Raw genomic sequence first — 15906 nt, 5'->3', positions numbered from 1 at the left:
AACCATGACCTGCATTAAAAGGTTAAAAGCAATTGGCACTTTTTGTCACAAATTCTCACATTTCTTTTACATGGGTGCCTCACTCAATTCAGCTGTGTAACTTGGCCCAAGCTGGCAAATTTCCCAGATACACGTATTCTGGATCTTTGTGCAAGATTAAAACAGGTAAACTGAAGTCAATGAAACTTCTCTGGCACAGGAGTCTGCAATACAGTCTCCAGTAAAGAGACAGCCCGAGGGGCATCTTACTGGGCATTTTTGTCACGGAAAACCCCGTACTTCTCTGAAATGCCTAATTTATTAGCATTTGAGGAATGACATTCATCTGGCAGAGAGGGACTCTGTTCCAAGCAACTCCCAGAGCTTTCCTGCCTCAAATGCAATGTCTGCAGAAGGGGCTACCTGCATTGGTCCCCACCTGACACCAAGGTCCTTTCTCCTAACAGCACCGGGTTTCCTTTTGGGAAACCTCCCTTCCCCATTCTCAGTACATGTGGTTTGGGCCCGAATGTCCATACCCCAGGAGTGGCCCAGGCCTAAGTCATTTATTCATTCACCAGATACTGATTTGGCACCTACTGTGTTCTAGGACTGGAGATAAAATACTGACCATTACAGACAAACATATCTACCTTTGGGAGCTTTCTGGGTGCTGGGCGGGGGAGGCGGCAAAAAAATCAACAAACCTAAGTAAATTCACAGCGTGTCAGACGACGTAAGCAATGCAGGAAGCAGCTTCACAGGAGGGGAGAGAGAGGGATCTGAAACAGGGCGGTAAGAGGGAGAAGCCACCTGCTGAGAAGCGGATGCAGAGCAAGACTTGAAGGAGATCCAGGAGCGAGCCTTGGGATGTCCGGGAAGGGTACTCAGGGCAGGGGGAATAGCAAGCGCAAAGGCCAGGAGGCAGGCACCTGCATGTTTGAGCAAATGAAAGGAAGCCAGTCAGGCAACCAAATGAAAGGAAGCCAGCTTACTCCTATAATCCCAGCACTTTGGGAGGTTAAGGCAGGCGCATGGCTTGAGGCCAGGAGTTCGAGACCAGCCTGGCCAACATGGTGAAACCCCGTCTCTACTAAAAATACAAAAGTTAGCCGGGTGTGTGGCGTGTGGTGCACACCTGTAATCCCAGCTACTTGGGAGGCTGAGGCAGGAGAATCACTTGAACCTGGGAGGCGGAGATTGCAGTGAGCTGAGATTGCGCCACTGGACTCCAGCCTGGGTAACAGAGAGAGACTCTCTCTCTCTCAAAAAAAAAAAAAAAAAAAGGAAAGAAAAGAAAAGTTAACAAGCCAGGGTGGCTGAAGCAGAGTGAGCCAGGAGAGGAGGTGTGGACAGGGGTGGTAAGCGCTGGGGTGCTGGTCCCATTCAGCCCTGAAGGTTGTTAGAGAAACTGGCTTTTATTCTGAGTATAAACATGCACTGGAGGGTTTTGAGCAGGGGGCTGATGTGATACAATTTTCATCATGAAGGATCCCTCCTTCTGCAATGTGCAGAATAGACCTGGGGGTTAGGGTGGAAATGGGGAGACCAGTTATTGAGGTGCTGCTGGCTTGCCACACGGCGGTAGTGCAGGAGGTGGCGGAAGTCCTCAGCTTCTGGGTATGTTCTGAAGGTAAAGCTAGGGGGACTCACGGATCCATCAGACATGGGCAGGAGAGGAAGAGAGAAGTTAGGGTGACTTGGTGGAGCCATGGAGGGATAGGGCTATCATTTATGATTTAGGGAAGACCTTGAGAAGAAGAGGTTTGGGGGAAAGATAAGGGGTGTGGTTTTAGACCTGAGCCAGGTGGAGCTCCCCATGGGCAGGTGGATGTAAGAGTTTGTGCTTCAGGTGGGCACGGCGGCTCAGGCCCGTAATCCCAGCACTTTGGGAGGCCAAGGTGGGACGACTACTTGAGCCCAGGAGTTCAAGACCAGCCTGGGCAACACAGTGAGACCCTGTCTCCACAAAAATTTAAAAGTCACCTGGGTGTGGTGATGTATGCCTGTGGTCTCAGCTACTTAGGGGTGGGGGCTGAGGTGTGAGGATTGCTTGAGCCCAGGAGGTCGACGCTGCAGTGAGCTATGATCAGGCAACTGTACTCCAGCCTGGGCAACGAAGTAAGACCCTGTCTTTCTAAAGAAAGAAATGAAGGGAAGAGAAAGAGAGGAAGGAGGAGGAGGAACGGAGGGGAAGAGAGGGAAGGATAATACATAATACAGTTTTTAGAAAACAATTTGTACTTCAGAACCTTGGGAGGAGTCACTTCAAAGATATCACCATCGAGAGACTAGATGAGGTCATCTAGGGAGTGAATGAGGACAGGGAAGAAGATGTCCCAGCACTGAGCCCCAGAAGAAGACAATGAGAAGAAAGCAGCAAAGCCAATGAGAAGCCACTGAGGCAGGAGACAGAGGGGTTGGGTGGCCTGGAAACCAAGTGGACCGAGCCCTGGCCCCGGTCTTGAAGGCCTTTACTGGAATCCTTGGAGAGGGGAAGCTCTTCCCCAGCAATGGGGTTTTCAGGAGGACAGTCTGTGAGCCAACCACACTGCCCTTGCGAGGAAGGGCCTTAGAGCTCAACCAATCCAGAGAACCAAACTAGTAGGAATGAGGAAGAGAGAGACAGAGGCTGATGGCCCTGTGTCCACTGTGCTGGCCAGGGACACCCCATCTTCCTCTCTTTGTATCAGTCTGAGTTCAGTTTCCGTCACTTGCACCCAAGAGACCTAACGTAACTTCTAAGTTATTCTCTCCTGCGTGGTCCTGGGGGGTCGGGTGAAGCCAGCATCCCGCCTCTCCCTTTGGCAATCACACACAGGCAGCCGGGCCCCAGTGCAGAGTCAGAGGGCCCTACGTGCTTAATGGCAGGCCTTTCCCACCACACTCGAATGGCAACACCATGCTCCACTCCAGGGTAATTCGGCCTTTCCCAACCTAGGCACTTTCAGAGATGGACCCTAAGCTGTGATGGGGAAAAGCACCCCCAGGCCATCCTGGTCATCCTCCTGGGTGCTCACCTTGGGTTGTGGGTTGCAGGGGACCTCTGGGTCATCTCTGATAACTGCTCCTCTGCTCCGTCCGCATAGGCCAAGCACAGAGTGAATACTCTGCAGCTGGTAAGGGCTTTGGGCGCAGTAGGCTGAGCGCACTTCCTTTATGGATGAGGCAAAGGCTGGTGCGAGAGCTCTTCCAAAAACTTAAAGAGGAGCCCGCTGGCTTCCTTCTCCCTATCCCAGAGCCCAGGCCCCAACAGCACATTTATCCTCCAGAACACCAAGAGGCCAATATTGTTAAAAGCCATTTCTGGCACCCCTAGAGCTGTCAGGAAACAATTTGGGGTGCACAGAGTATGATCTTAGGGACTGCAAACCCTGGACTTGGTTATGGGACTCTTCCACTCCCTGCTCTCTCTCTCTCACACACACACACACACACTCACACACTCTGGGGAGAAGACATCCCAGAAATAATCCCTCTGTCCCCTCCAAAGAGGCTGGGGTCCCACCTTCCCCATCTCACTGCCTAGGATGGGACCTATCAGCAGGCACACAGCACCTGCCCGACCACCCCACCAACAGGTGAACTGAAGCAGCATCTAGATCCCCAGGGGTATTTGTTATGGGGCTTAAGACACCTGATCACTCTGGCTGGCAGATACATTCCACCTGCGGTTTGGAAGCTAAAGCACTGAGGATTAAGAGGCGGGGAGGGGGTGGTGTATTATGAGAGCTTTCCTGGCTGTGAGGAGACCAGGTTTATGCTAGGCTGGGTAGAAATGCTCATCCCACTTAGGTTTGTGTGATACTCTTCAGTTTACATAACAGTGTCATGGTGTTCTCCCAGCTGATCCCGCGACTACCCTGGGGGCAAAGCCAGGCTCAGGTCAAGGTCACACAGCCAGAGTGATCAGAACGAGGCTTGCAGACTCCAACCCATGGTGCTGTTCTCAGTGCAGGCCAAGGCCTGAGTCTGATCTGCACACACCCTGCTGGTTTCCCGTGGCTGCTGTAATAAATCACCACAAAATTGGTGGCTTAAAACAGCACACATTCACGCCGAGATCATGCCACACTGCCCTCCAGCCTGGACAACAGAGTAACACCCTGTCTCCAAAAAAAAAAAAAAAAAAAGCAACACACATTCATTCTCTTATAGTTCTGGAGGTCAGAGGGCCAAAATCAATTTCTCTGGGCTGAAATTAACATGTTGGTAAGCTGGCTCCCTCCGGGTGTTCTGGGGAGAATCTGTTCCCCTGCCTTTTCCAGCTTTCAGAGCTGCATTCCTTGGCTGGTAGCCCCTTCCTCCACCTTCCAAGTCCAACAGCAGAGCTTATTGCTGAAGCAATCATATCGCCTGTTCTTCTGTTTTTGAACATCCCCTGCTTCCCTCTTTTTTTTTTTTTGAGATGGTGTCTTGCTCAGGCTGGAGTGCAGTGGCACAATCTCGGCTCACTGCAACCTCTGCCTCCCAGGTTCAAGCGATCCTCCTGCCTCAGCCCCCTTAGTAGCTGGGATTATAGGCACGCACCACCATGCCTGGCTAATTTTTGTATTTTTATCAGAGACGGGGTTTTGCCATGTTGGCCAGGCTAGTCTTGAACTCCTGACCTCAGGTGATCCACCCGCCTCAGCCTCCCAAAGTGCTAGGATTACAGGTGTGAGCCACCGCACCCAGTCCTGCTTCCCTCTTATAAAGACACATGTGGTTGCACTTACAGCCCACCTGGATAATTCTGGAAAACAGCTCCAACTCAAGATCCTCAATCATGACTGCAAAATCTCTTTTGCCACATCAGGTAACATTTACAGGTTCTAGCGATTAGGATATCTTTGGGGGCTATTATTCAGCCCAACACACCCTCTTTCCAAGGTTCCCATGGCTCCACCTTTGCCTCTATTTTTCACTTTGCTGGTTCCTCCTCCTTAGACTTTTAGGAAAGCCAACTTCGCATCCACCTTGAACCACTCCTCCTCCTGGCCTTTTCCTCTCTGTCCACTGGACTCCAGCTCATCTTCAGAATCCCCACAGGATTGGTTTTTGTCAGCATCTAGTGCTTTGCATTAATTTTTAGTTTTTTTAAAAAATTAGCCTTCAGAGGAGAATTTTTTCGTTTTTAAAAACAGAATTTGAATTTCTTGTAACACACATTCACTGAGAAAAACAGAAGACCAAAAAGAAGAAAGTAAAAACCACATGCAATCCTGTTAATAGAAGCCACTGTTAATGTGTTGTGTATACCCTTTTATTCATTTTCCAATGCTCATCTAGACACGGAAAGAGAATGCTTCTAACACAAACTAACAAAAAATATGTTTTGAAACATCTGTTGGACTCTGGAGTCAAGACATTCTGGTTCAAATTCCAGCCAGCCACTCACCATCTGTGTGCTCTTTGGCAAGCTACTTAACCTATCTGTGCCTTAATTTTACCTATTTGTAAAAAAGAAGAAATGATAGCACACACCTCCTAGGGCTGTTATGATGATGAGTTAACATATAGCATGTGGTTAAGACTGTGCCTGGCACACAGCAAATGCCATATACGTGTGAGCTGTCATCACCACTAGTATTACACTATTTAAGGGGACATCTGTTCAGATGGATGAATAACCTTTCGCAGTATAATTCGTAGCTACCTGGGGTTCTCTGGTATGAATGCACTACTGCTCTACTGTTAGGCATTTAGGTTGTTTCCTTTTTTTTTTTTTTTTTTTTGCTTTTTTGCTTCTATAAACAATGAAGGGATAACTATCCTTGAATAAACACCTTTGCACACATCTTTATTTGTTCCTAAAAATTCAACTGCTGAGTCAGAGATCACACATATTTTTAAGCTATTGATATATCATTGCCAACTTCCCTTTAAAATCTTCTACCCAGCGGAACAGCATGCCCCTCTCCCCACGCCCACCCTCCCTGGGCACACCCAATGACCCTCATGTCTCCCCTCTCCTCCAAGGGACCATGCTTCCTTACTAAACCATGTATGTGCCCCCATATTAACATTACAGCACCGCACAGAAGCAGATGAACTGGAAATGAGGATTCAGGGTCCTGCTTTCAGCCTCCTGGGGGCCAACCTATGCCTCAGTTTCCCCCATATGTAAAATGTGGGTCATCACATCTGCCAACAAACACTAAAATCATCTATAAAATTGACTGGGGCTAGATATTCCATGTATTCAAATGAAACCAAAATTCTAAACAACTGGTAAAACTTTTGTTTCTTAATCACACATCAAGTATATTTTTAAAAATTTCCAAGATCCACTACTGAGGCTCCCCAGGGACCATTTCAGAGCCCAAATCTGCCATTTTAGAGCTCTGACTCTGAACCGTTTTGGAAACATATTGCTCAAGTGCCAATGTGCAGAAACAATTGCCTTCCTACTTGCAAAAAGACCAGTGTCCCACTTTCACATATCACACTAAAAAATAAAAAAATCATCCGGCTACCAAAGGCACCAGGAATCTGCCCTCTGAGAATTGTAATGAGCTTGTGTGCAGGTGTGACGGTGTCCTGGGCTCCCTCACAAGTATCATCTTGGCTCCCCACAATATATATATTTTTGAGACTCACTCTATTGCCCAGGCTGGAGGGCAGTGGTGCAATCTCAGCTCACTGTAACCTCCAAATCTCAGGTTCAAGCAATTCTCCTGCCTCAGCCTTCCCAGTAGCTGGGACTACAGGCACACACCACCAAGCCTGGTTCATTTTTGTATTTTTGGTAGAGACGGGGTTTCGCCATGTTGACCAGGCTAGTCTAGAACGCCTGACCTCAGGTGATCCACCCATCTGGGCCTCCCAGAGTGCTGGGATTACAGGCATGAGACAACTGCTCTGGCTTCACACTGTTAATGAGGGCTATTATTCCCATTTTACTGATAAGACTGAGGCTGAAAGAAGGTAAGAATTTGCCCAGGAGCTGAGAAGCAGAGAGGAGACCCCAAAATTCACATCCTCTGATTCCAAAACCCCTGCCTTCCTTGTCCCTGTTGCAGCAAGATCCCACTGACGGGCCTGGAAATGGCCTCGACAAGCATTCATGATTTATGAAGTCTCCAGAAGGACCCCAACAGCCTCCTCTTCTCTCCAGAACAAAAAGACATGCTGGATTTGGGCATGACAACCCATGGGTCTCCTTCTAGTCCCATATGTGAGGGGGCACCTGGCCTTCCCCGCGATGTCAGAGCTGTGGGTGTCTGGCTGGAAGGGCCCCACCCCCTGAGGCCATGCCTGACTCACAGGAACCTGAGACCTAAGTAGGGTCCCCCAGACACACATCTCAGAGAGGCCTGGACTGTTGTGAGAACCCAGTGAAAGAACTGGAACACCCTGCAGGGAGGGAATCTGGAAACTGGAGCACAGTGCGAGGAGAACGAGCCTCCAGCACAGTGATGGAGTGCACTGGGGAGGCGGCCTGAGGACACCAGCTCCATGACTGTCATCTACTGTCCACCTGCCAGAAGCTGCACTCGACGTCTTGCACACACTCACACACCTAGTACTCCAAAGATCCCAGCCAGGTAGGCACCACGATGACCCCATTTTACAGGTGAGGAAAATGAAGTGTGAAACGGCTATTAGACTGTCCCAAAGCCAGGCAGTCAGAATGCCATATGGGACAACTCCCGGCTCAGGGCTGGGTTCTGAATCCAGTGCCGCCTCTTCTGAGAAACAGGAACGTGAGGAAGTCACTGACTTCACTGGCAAGACAGGCAAGATAATAAAATAGGAGAATGTGAAAAGTATACAGAACTAAATCAATATGAGGTTTTTTTTTTTTTGAGACAGAGTCTTGCTCTGTTGCATAGGCTGGACTGCAGTAGTGCGATCTTGGCTCACTGCAACCTCCCTCTCCCAGGTCCAAGTGATTCTCCTGCCTCAGCCCCCCAAGTAGCTGGGACTACAGGTGTGTGCCACCACACCCAGCTGATTTTGTATTTTTAGTAGAGATGGGGGTTTCACCATGTTGGCCAGGCTGGTTTTGAACTCCTGACCTCGGTGATCTGCCCGCCTTGGCCTCCCAAAGTGCTGGAATTACAGATGTGAGCCACTGTGCCCAGCCTTCAACATGAGTTTTTAAAATTCAGTTAAAATTTCCTAAGGCTGATGTTGGGGCAAGGAGTTAGAGGCCTCTCCAGAATTATCCTGGAGACACAGATGCCGAGCGGGCTGTGTGAGCCTAGCCTCAGTCAGCAACCCTTGAGCATTTGCTGTGTGCTGTGCTCCCGGACTGTGACCTGCTTGTTATCCAATGGGGGAGATGGGTCAAATCTCACAGACGCAGGAGAGCAGGGATAAAGGAGGGTGGGGGCAGATCCAAATGCTCTAGGTGCCAACCAGCCAGGACAGGTGGGGCCCAAGAGGTGCCCACCAGGGTCTAGGTCCCAACCACGTGTGTCACCTACACTATCTCAGCAAGCCTCACACCATCTCTTAGAGACAGGGGCCAACAGTTCCATCTTTAAGATGAGAGGGCTGAAGTCTGAGAGGTTAAGCAACCTGTCTGAGTCACACAGCTGGCTACTGATGGGGTTGGAGTTAGAATCCCGATCTGTGAGAAAAGGAAGAGGACAGAGAGGGAAGGCTGTGAAGACCACAAAATAGCAACAGAGGGGATGGACTGTCTCCCAGGGCCAGGTTGCAGGTGCAATGGGAGCGGAGCCTGTGACTGATGACAGTAACTGAGAGGGGCCTCATTCACCCTGGCCAGGGACTTAGAAAGTCTGCCAGAATCTGGTGAACCCATCTGGTGGGGGAAGAGGGGTCCTGACTCCTCTATCCAGGAGATGAGAGAACAGTGCATGGGGTCTCCAAAGCCTAGACCCCTGCTTGAGCCCCCCACACATGTCTCCTGTGAGCATTTCTCATCCAGGCCCTTTGGGGGCAGGAAGAGGGGGGGAAGAGAGGAACCAGGAGATCTGTTCACCATGCAGGGCTCTAAAAACCCATGGTGGGGGCTGGGCGCGGTGGCTCACGCCTGTAATCCCAGCACTTTAGGAGGCAGGGGCAGGTGGATCACTTGAGGTCAGAAGTTTGAGACCAGCCTGGCCAACATGGTGAAACCCATCTCTACTAAGAATACAAAAATTATCCATGCATGGTGGCGCGTGCCTGTAATCCCAGCTACTCGAGAAGCTGAGGCACGAGAATCCCTTGATCCTGGGAGACGGAGGCTGCAGGGAGCCGAGACTGTGCCACTGCACTCCAGCCTGGGCGACAGAGTGGGACTGCATCTCAAAACAAAACAAACAAAAAACCCATGGAACCGCAAGCCTTCCCTCCAGGGGATTAACAAGTTCAGTGGCCTTCGCGGTTCCCTTCCAAGGTGGGTGAGCTGGGCCTGCCTCAGGTGAGCTCCACAAAGAAAAAGTTGGCAAGGGATTGGAGGGGGTGCCAGCCCTGTGGCTAACTGGGCTCAGCGCTGGAACTTCTGAGCACCCAGCCAGTTTCCAGTGTCCCAGGAACAGCTTCCACCTTTCATTCTCTACAAGTCTGTCACGAGCTATTGCTGATTTATTTATTTATTTTTTTTGTAAAGATGGGGTCTCGCTATGTTACCCAGGCTGGTCTTGAACTCCTGGCCTTAAGCGATCCTCTGGCCTCGGCCTCACAAAGTGCTGGGATTACAGGCATGAGCCACTGCGCCTGGCCTGCTACTGCCGATTTAATAAAACCTCACCCAACGTACCCCACCCCCACCTTCTAGCCCCCTCCCCCGCAACACACACGCACATTCCAGGCCATTCAGCCTCCATACCTCTCCGCAGTCAAGCCTCTCTCACACCCCAGAGAATGGGCCATTCCCTTGATCCTGAACCCATAATGCCACCTCCTTCTTCATTAACAGAAATTGTTTTTCGAGGTCTATCAAAAGCTGCCCCCGACTCGGATTCCACCCTGTTTCCTGAGTGCACCCACAGATGGCTGCCCCTTCCAGCCTTGTAACAGGGCTCCGGGGCTCTGCTCCCTCATCAGACATTAAGGTCCTCGAAGGCAGTGATCAGCCCCCTCCCCCAGGTGTCGGAGGACACTTACTGGAATCTGTGCTCATCTGACATACACGGATGGAGCACCTATAAGTCCCAGAGCTGGAGGAAACCGGGATGCTTTCCTTTCCTCCTGTCTGGGTCTCTCCACACCGGGGAGAACACAGAAGTCACTCCTCGAATCCTCCCCCCGTCCCTGCTCCCTTTCCCACCTCCTCTTCCTGACCGTTCGCTCTTGCTCTCCAGCCACTGCCCCCTGGATGTGAGTTTCCAGCAAGGCAACTGATCACTTCTCCAGACGGGCCCCAAGGCTGAGGGTCCCCAGTCAGTAGGGTCCAATCTGGCTTCCCACTTCTCAGGCCACTTGGCCTCCACTCCCAGCAAGAAACTTCTCCCCCCAGAGAAAGACGCCTCAGATTGTCAAAAGGGGCAGAAATAAGAGGTCCATGGCGCGGGTACTGCCAGAAGCCCACGGATCCTTTCTTAGGGGACAAGCGACACTGACTGGAGGGCAGGAGCCCTGAGCTAGCTTTCAGGGTCCTGATCGGAGCTCCGCTGGTCAGAGACCCCATGGGGCCACCCCCTGACCGGTGCTCCCGCAGCCCGGACGCCGGCGCCAGGGACCCGCCACAACCTCAAGTCCTCTCCCGGGGCTGGGCTCCGCACACAAATAGGTAGCACAAAACTAGGAATTAGTTGGGGTCCGCATCCCTTCCTGCTCAGACCCGAGCCGCCCCAGTCCCCGGCCGCCGCGCCCGGAGTCCGCTTCAACTCGGAAAGTGGCGGCCGGCTGCGGGGCAGGCGGGCGGTACCTGTGAGCAGCTCCAGCCGGTGTCCCAGCACCTTCATCTCGGCGCCCGGCGCGGCCCGGCTCTGGGTGGCGGCGTCGGGGCAGCGCGCTCGGCCGAGCCGGGGAGAGGAGCGCGGGAGACCCGGAGCGGAGCGGCAGGAGAGCGCGGAGCGAAGCGGGAGGAGCAGCTCACAGCCAGGAGCACTCTCCCGCCCCCAACGCCGCGCTCCCCCCTCCAAAACGGTTTAAAAAAATCCACCAATTGCATGGCCGCGCACCCCCAAAAAGGCACCCGCCGCCACCTGGTCCGGGTGAACTCCAGGAGGCGGAGGAAGGGCGCGGGGTGGGTGCGGTGACACCGCGGGAGGTGGTCCCCCGTGCCCGCCGCCCGAACAAAGAGACGCCGCCGCCTCCGGGCGTCGCGGTGGGGGGGCGCGGACGGCGGCTGGGGGTCCCTAGCGCTGCCGGGAAGGCGAGGAAGGAGAGCGGGAGCCGCGGGGAGGAGGGGGCGCCGCCCCCGCGGAGGCGAAATGTGGCGGGAGCGAGTCGGTGCGGGACTCGCGCGGCTGGGGTCGTGCGTGGGGCTGGGGTCGTGCGCGGGGCTGGGCCGGGTTGGGCGGGGACGCGCGCAGCAGCCGCGGCGGTGAGAGAAGCTGGCCCTGGGCGCAGGGGCGAGGGCGCCGCCGACTCACCGCGGAGATGCGGACGAGACAGACGCGGAGGCGGGGAGCGGAACTTCGGCGCCGCCGACGCGCGGGTGCAGGTGCGGGCAGCCGGGAGCCCCTCCGCGTGCCCGCGGCTGCAGGGGCGGAGGCCGGGCTGGGGGCGGTGCGCCGCGGGGGGCGTGCCCGCGTGGGTTTGGCGGGTGTGGGCGCTCGGCCCGCCGGGCGGTGCCGGGCCTGGGGCTAGTGCCGGACCGACCGCGGTCCGTCGCGCGTGGCTTCCGCCTCCTGCGCGGCTGGGGCGCCCGGTGGGCGGGCGGGAGGGCGAGCGGGGACCGCGACGCGGAGCCTGGGGGACACCCCGGTCGATCCGCGCCTTCGCCCACTTCTCACCCGCTCCGCCGCGCGGACTGTGCTGGGTGCGCTGCGAGGCCCTGCCCGCCCCTCCAGGCCCCCCGTGGCCGCGCGGCGTCGGGTTCCCTGGGGAGGGGACGGTGCTGCCCTAGTCTTTGTTTAGACTCCCAAGGGGAACCTTAGACCTGCAGAGACATCCCCACCCCACCGCCCCCGCGCCTGCTGCTTCGCGCTACCAGCCGTCGCCGCCTGGGAACCGAGGGAGAGAAGCCCTTAGGGTCGGGAAGAACCAGGGGCTCAGGGGCCTTTGGGGCGTCGTCCCCCTCCCCCCGTTTTCGGAGCTCGAGGGTGTCCTTGAGGAACTTGTGCAGGAGTGAGGAGGAACATCCCCTAGCAAAGGTGTCCTGGGCCCTCAGGGTCCCACCCTGAAGGTGGGGAGGTCTCTGCTCCCCTCAATTCACCTCCATTATCTGAGCGGGAAAGGGAACATGGGGACCCGTGTCTTCCTCAGGCTCATCCTGCTCGGGGCCCCGGGGCACTCCTCCCTCCTGCCACTCCCCTCACCAGCCCTCCTTTGGTCCCAGATGAAGTCCTACTCCAGGGAGTATGGAAATCTGATGGCCTGAAAAATTTTATTTGGACAAGACAGCTCAAGACAGGGCTCCTGGAGAACCGGGTTCTATTCAGGCTCGGCCAGTGACCTTGGGCGGGGCTCTGCTCCTCCCTGGGTTCCAGTCTTTTCCTTGCAGGACTGTGTTGGACCAGGTCATCTTGGAGGTCCAGGATGGCGGTGGGGTTGGGGGTGCAGAGGGGCCTGCAGGCTTCCTGGCCCTTCCGCAGACCTCTCTCTGGGCTGGTTTGCGGAGAGGCCCGGGCTTTCCTTTCCCCCAGCTCCAGGGGGCTGTGGCCGTGAATTAACCCATCCACCAGCTGAGGAAGCTGGTAAGATTTTGGTGGCCCCAGATGGGGCATATGTTCCCGCTTGGGTTACAGCTTTGTCCTTGGGTTACCCCTACAGCTTGGGGTGCAGTGTATAAATCACAGGAGGCAGCAGTTTGGGTTCCTTGCTTTGCGGAAATCCCTGCCTCTCAGTTTCCTCCTTTGCAAAGGTGTGGAGGGAGGTCGGTGATGACAGAAGTGAACCTCTATTTCTGACACCTCCACCAGGCTTAGTTCTATATATAGCAGCCAGGAGCCAGTCCTTAGGAGCACAGGCTGGTCCTACAGCTTCCTGGCTGTGGAATGTTTGGCAAGCTGCTTACCCTCTCTGAGACTTCATGTCATACTCTGTGAAATTGGGATGATGCTGACCCCAGGATTCCTATAAAGATTAAATAACAGAATATAAAGAAAATGCTTAATATAGTGCCAGACACATGACTTAAGTTTAAGTGTTCAATAAATGGTCATTATTATTATTCATGATGAAATTGTTATTATCGCATGAGGGATTCTTTCAGGCTTACCTGAGTCCTACCCTTTTCAGTCATTTCAGACCTTGTCATTGGACAAAATTAATTGTTGATGTTCTAGTGACATAATTCGCGGGGCCTAGGCTGTTCTGCAGGCTGCCTAACAGGAGCTTTGACACTATGACACGCCTATCTGCAACATGGTGTCTGCAGTGGCCTTGAACTCATGCAGACTATCCATGTAGCTCAGATAGTTCGTGAACTCCTGTGAGCATTCCAGTGAGTCAGGTTGTGGATTTGAACTCCTAAAAGTGAAGACAATAGGGCCGGGAGCAGTGGCTCATGCCTGTAATCCCAGCACTTTTGGGAGCCGAGGTGGGCGGATCGCCTGAGGTCAGGAGTTCAAGACCAGCCTGGCCAACATGATGAAACCCCATCTCTACTAAAAATACAAAAATTAGCTGGGTGTGGTGCACATACCTGTAATCCTAGCTACTCAGGAGGCTGAGGCAGGAGAATCACTTGAACCCAGGAGGCGGAGGTTGCAGTGAGCGGAGATCGTGCCACTGCACTCCAGCCTGGGTGATAGAGTCTAAAAAATACGTAAATAAATAAATAAAAGTGGAGACAATAGATGATGAAGAAACATAATTGTGAGAGTCCCCAGGGCTATTGCATCAAACAAAGGTGCTTAGGGAAGAGGCAAGTTGAGGAGGCCCTGACCCTTCTGGAAACATCAGTCATGACAGGCAGAGGAGTCACTGCTGAGTCAGCAGAAGGGCAAGCTCTGGGTCCCCTGTGCCACTGGGCTCTCTTCATCTTCAGCACCCTAGGGAGGAGGCGTGATGTTTGGGAGCAGGTTGGATTAACAGTGGAAAGCAGAACAGTCCAGAGAGCCAAGCTGTTGCCTGGGACAGGAGGCCTCTAAGAAAGTGTCCCCCCAGCCTTGCTCCTAATTACTTGAAACATGCTTCCTAAGTCACTGCCTTGTAAAATGGGCAGAAGATCACTGGCCTGCACCCAGGTTGGAGATGAGATAACCTTTCTGAAGATCTCAAATGAGCCTTCACTTCTCATCTGTAAAGTCGGGCTGATATATCTAGTCAGGGTGTTTAATTGCAAGAAATAGAGACCTACTCTGGCTAATTGAAGCAGAAAAAGGCTTTGTTAAAAGGAGGATAGGCCGGGCATGGTGGCTGATGCCTGTAATCCCAACACTTTGGGGGGCTGAGGCGGGCAGATCACTTGAGGTCAGGAGTTCGAGACCAGCCTGGCCAACATGGTGAAACCTCACAGAAAATACAAAAATTAGCCAGGTGTGGTGGCACATGCCTATAATCCCAGCTGCTTGGGAGGCTGAGGCAGGAGAATTGATTGAACCCAGGAGGCAGAGGTTGCAGTGAGCCGAGATCCTGCCACTGCACTCCAGCCTGGGCAAAAGAGTAAGACTCCGTCTCAAAAAAGAAAAAGGAAAAAAAAAAAAAGGAGGGTGGGCATCTCTTGGAATATCAGGTGCCAGGCCTGACACTGCTGTGTTGGCCTGATGTTAAAACCACCACTGCAGTCCCCCGGCACAGAAGCTGCAGCCAGTGCCACCCCTGGACGTAGTCACTGGGCACTGCCACCAGGACCTCAGCTGCTGCTTCCCCAGTCCTCACCACAGTGGATTCTGTGTGGTCTTGGCTTCCTCGTGCCACTAGTTTCTAATTAACAACCAAGAACAGAACATGCCCAGGTGCAGTGGCTCACACCTGTAATCCCAGCCCTTTGGGAGGCTGAGGCAGGAAGATTGCTTGAGCCCAGGAGTTCAAGACCAGCCTGGGCAACATGGCAAAACCCCGTCTCTACAAAAAATACAAAAAGTAGCCAGTCATGGTGATACACGCCTGTGGTCCCAGCTACTTAGGAGGTTGAGGCAGGAGACTCGCATGAACCTGGGAGACGGAGGTTGCAGTGAGATGAGATTGCACCACTGCACTTCAGCCGGGGTGACAGAGCAAGACTCTGTCTCAATAAATAAATAAATATAAATAAAGAATAGGATGTCTGATTGGAGGAGCCCAGGTCATATACTTTGGCAAAGCTGTAAGCAAAGCTGAGGAAAGATATTTTCAGTTTCTCTAGTGGGAGGTGGGCTCTGCCTTGTAGAAAGGGTGTGTCAGCTGCTGGGGGCCAAGAGTGACCAGTGACCACTTCAGATAACAATGGTCTTGTGAAACTGTTGTGAGATGATGCACATGGACATTTGACTTGGAGGCTGGCGTGGAGGGAACACAGGGATCTCAACGATCCCTCGTCGTTGAGATACATACCACACTGTAAATGTAAACCAGTGGTACTCCTCCATTCTTTAAATTTTTGATTTTTCAGCAGGTGAAAGACAAAAGGACCTTGAAAACAGTATGGCTTGCTGCCCTTCCACAGACAGAGGCAGCTCCAGTCCTGCTGCCAGGAGGACAGGTGACTGGGTTTTTCCATTGTGGTGATGAATTGGGCTGAGTCACCATCCCCTCATGACCATGACTGGGAGCAAGTAAAAAGAACCAGCTGATGGAGTCAGAGGTGCAGATGATGAACCTGGGGCCAATGAATCTTCTTCCCTTAGCAGGGGTGGGGGAGATAGGAACTGTCTCCCCGTCCCCAGTAACACTCCCTACTTCAGAATCTTGAGCCACACTCAGGGAGAGAAGAGAGTCTCCTTTCTTTCCTTTGAT

The 15906-nt window shown here is 53.2% G+C and overlaps 1 protein-coding gene across 3 annotated transcripts in view; it reads right to left on the bottom strand.

Annotated features, from left to right (window-relative positions):
- Positions 1–11572, bottom strand: part of NDRG4 (NDRG family member 4) — a 49914-nt gene extending 38342 nt beyond the window's left edge. Inside the window, exon 1 of one of the 3 annotated variants that reach the window (XM_054534006.1) lies at positions 11457–11572. Coding sequence is in view for 2 of the 3 variants with exons in the window: in XM_054534003.1 (XP_054389978.1) it covers positions 10787–10823 (37 nt within the window). In the remaining variant the exon portion in view is untranslated. Of the gene's footprint in view, positions 1–10786; positions 10974–11456 lie in introns of those variants that run through there. The other 2 variants (XM_054534003.1, XM_054534009.2) reach the window with 2 other exon arrangements.
- Positions 11573–15906: the final 4334 nt, after the last annotated feature.

This window comes from Pongo abelii, chromosome 18 (assembly GCF_028885655.2).
Source record: "Pongo abelii isolate AG06213 chromosome 18, NHGRI_mPonAbe1-v2.0_pri, whole genome shotgun sequence".
In the NCBI taxonomy this organism is placed as follows: domain Eukaryota; kingdom Metazoa; phylum Chordata; class Mammalia; order Primates; family Hominidae; genus Pongo; species Pongo abelii.
This window is presented reverse-complemented; position numbering and strand designations above follow the sequence as displayed.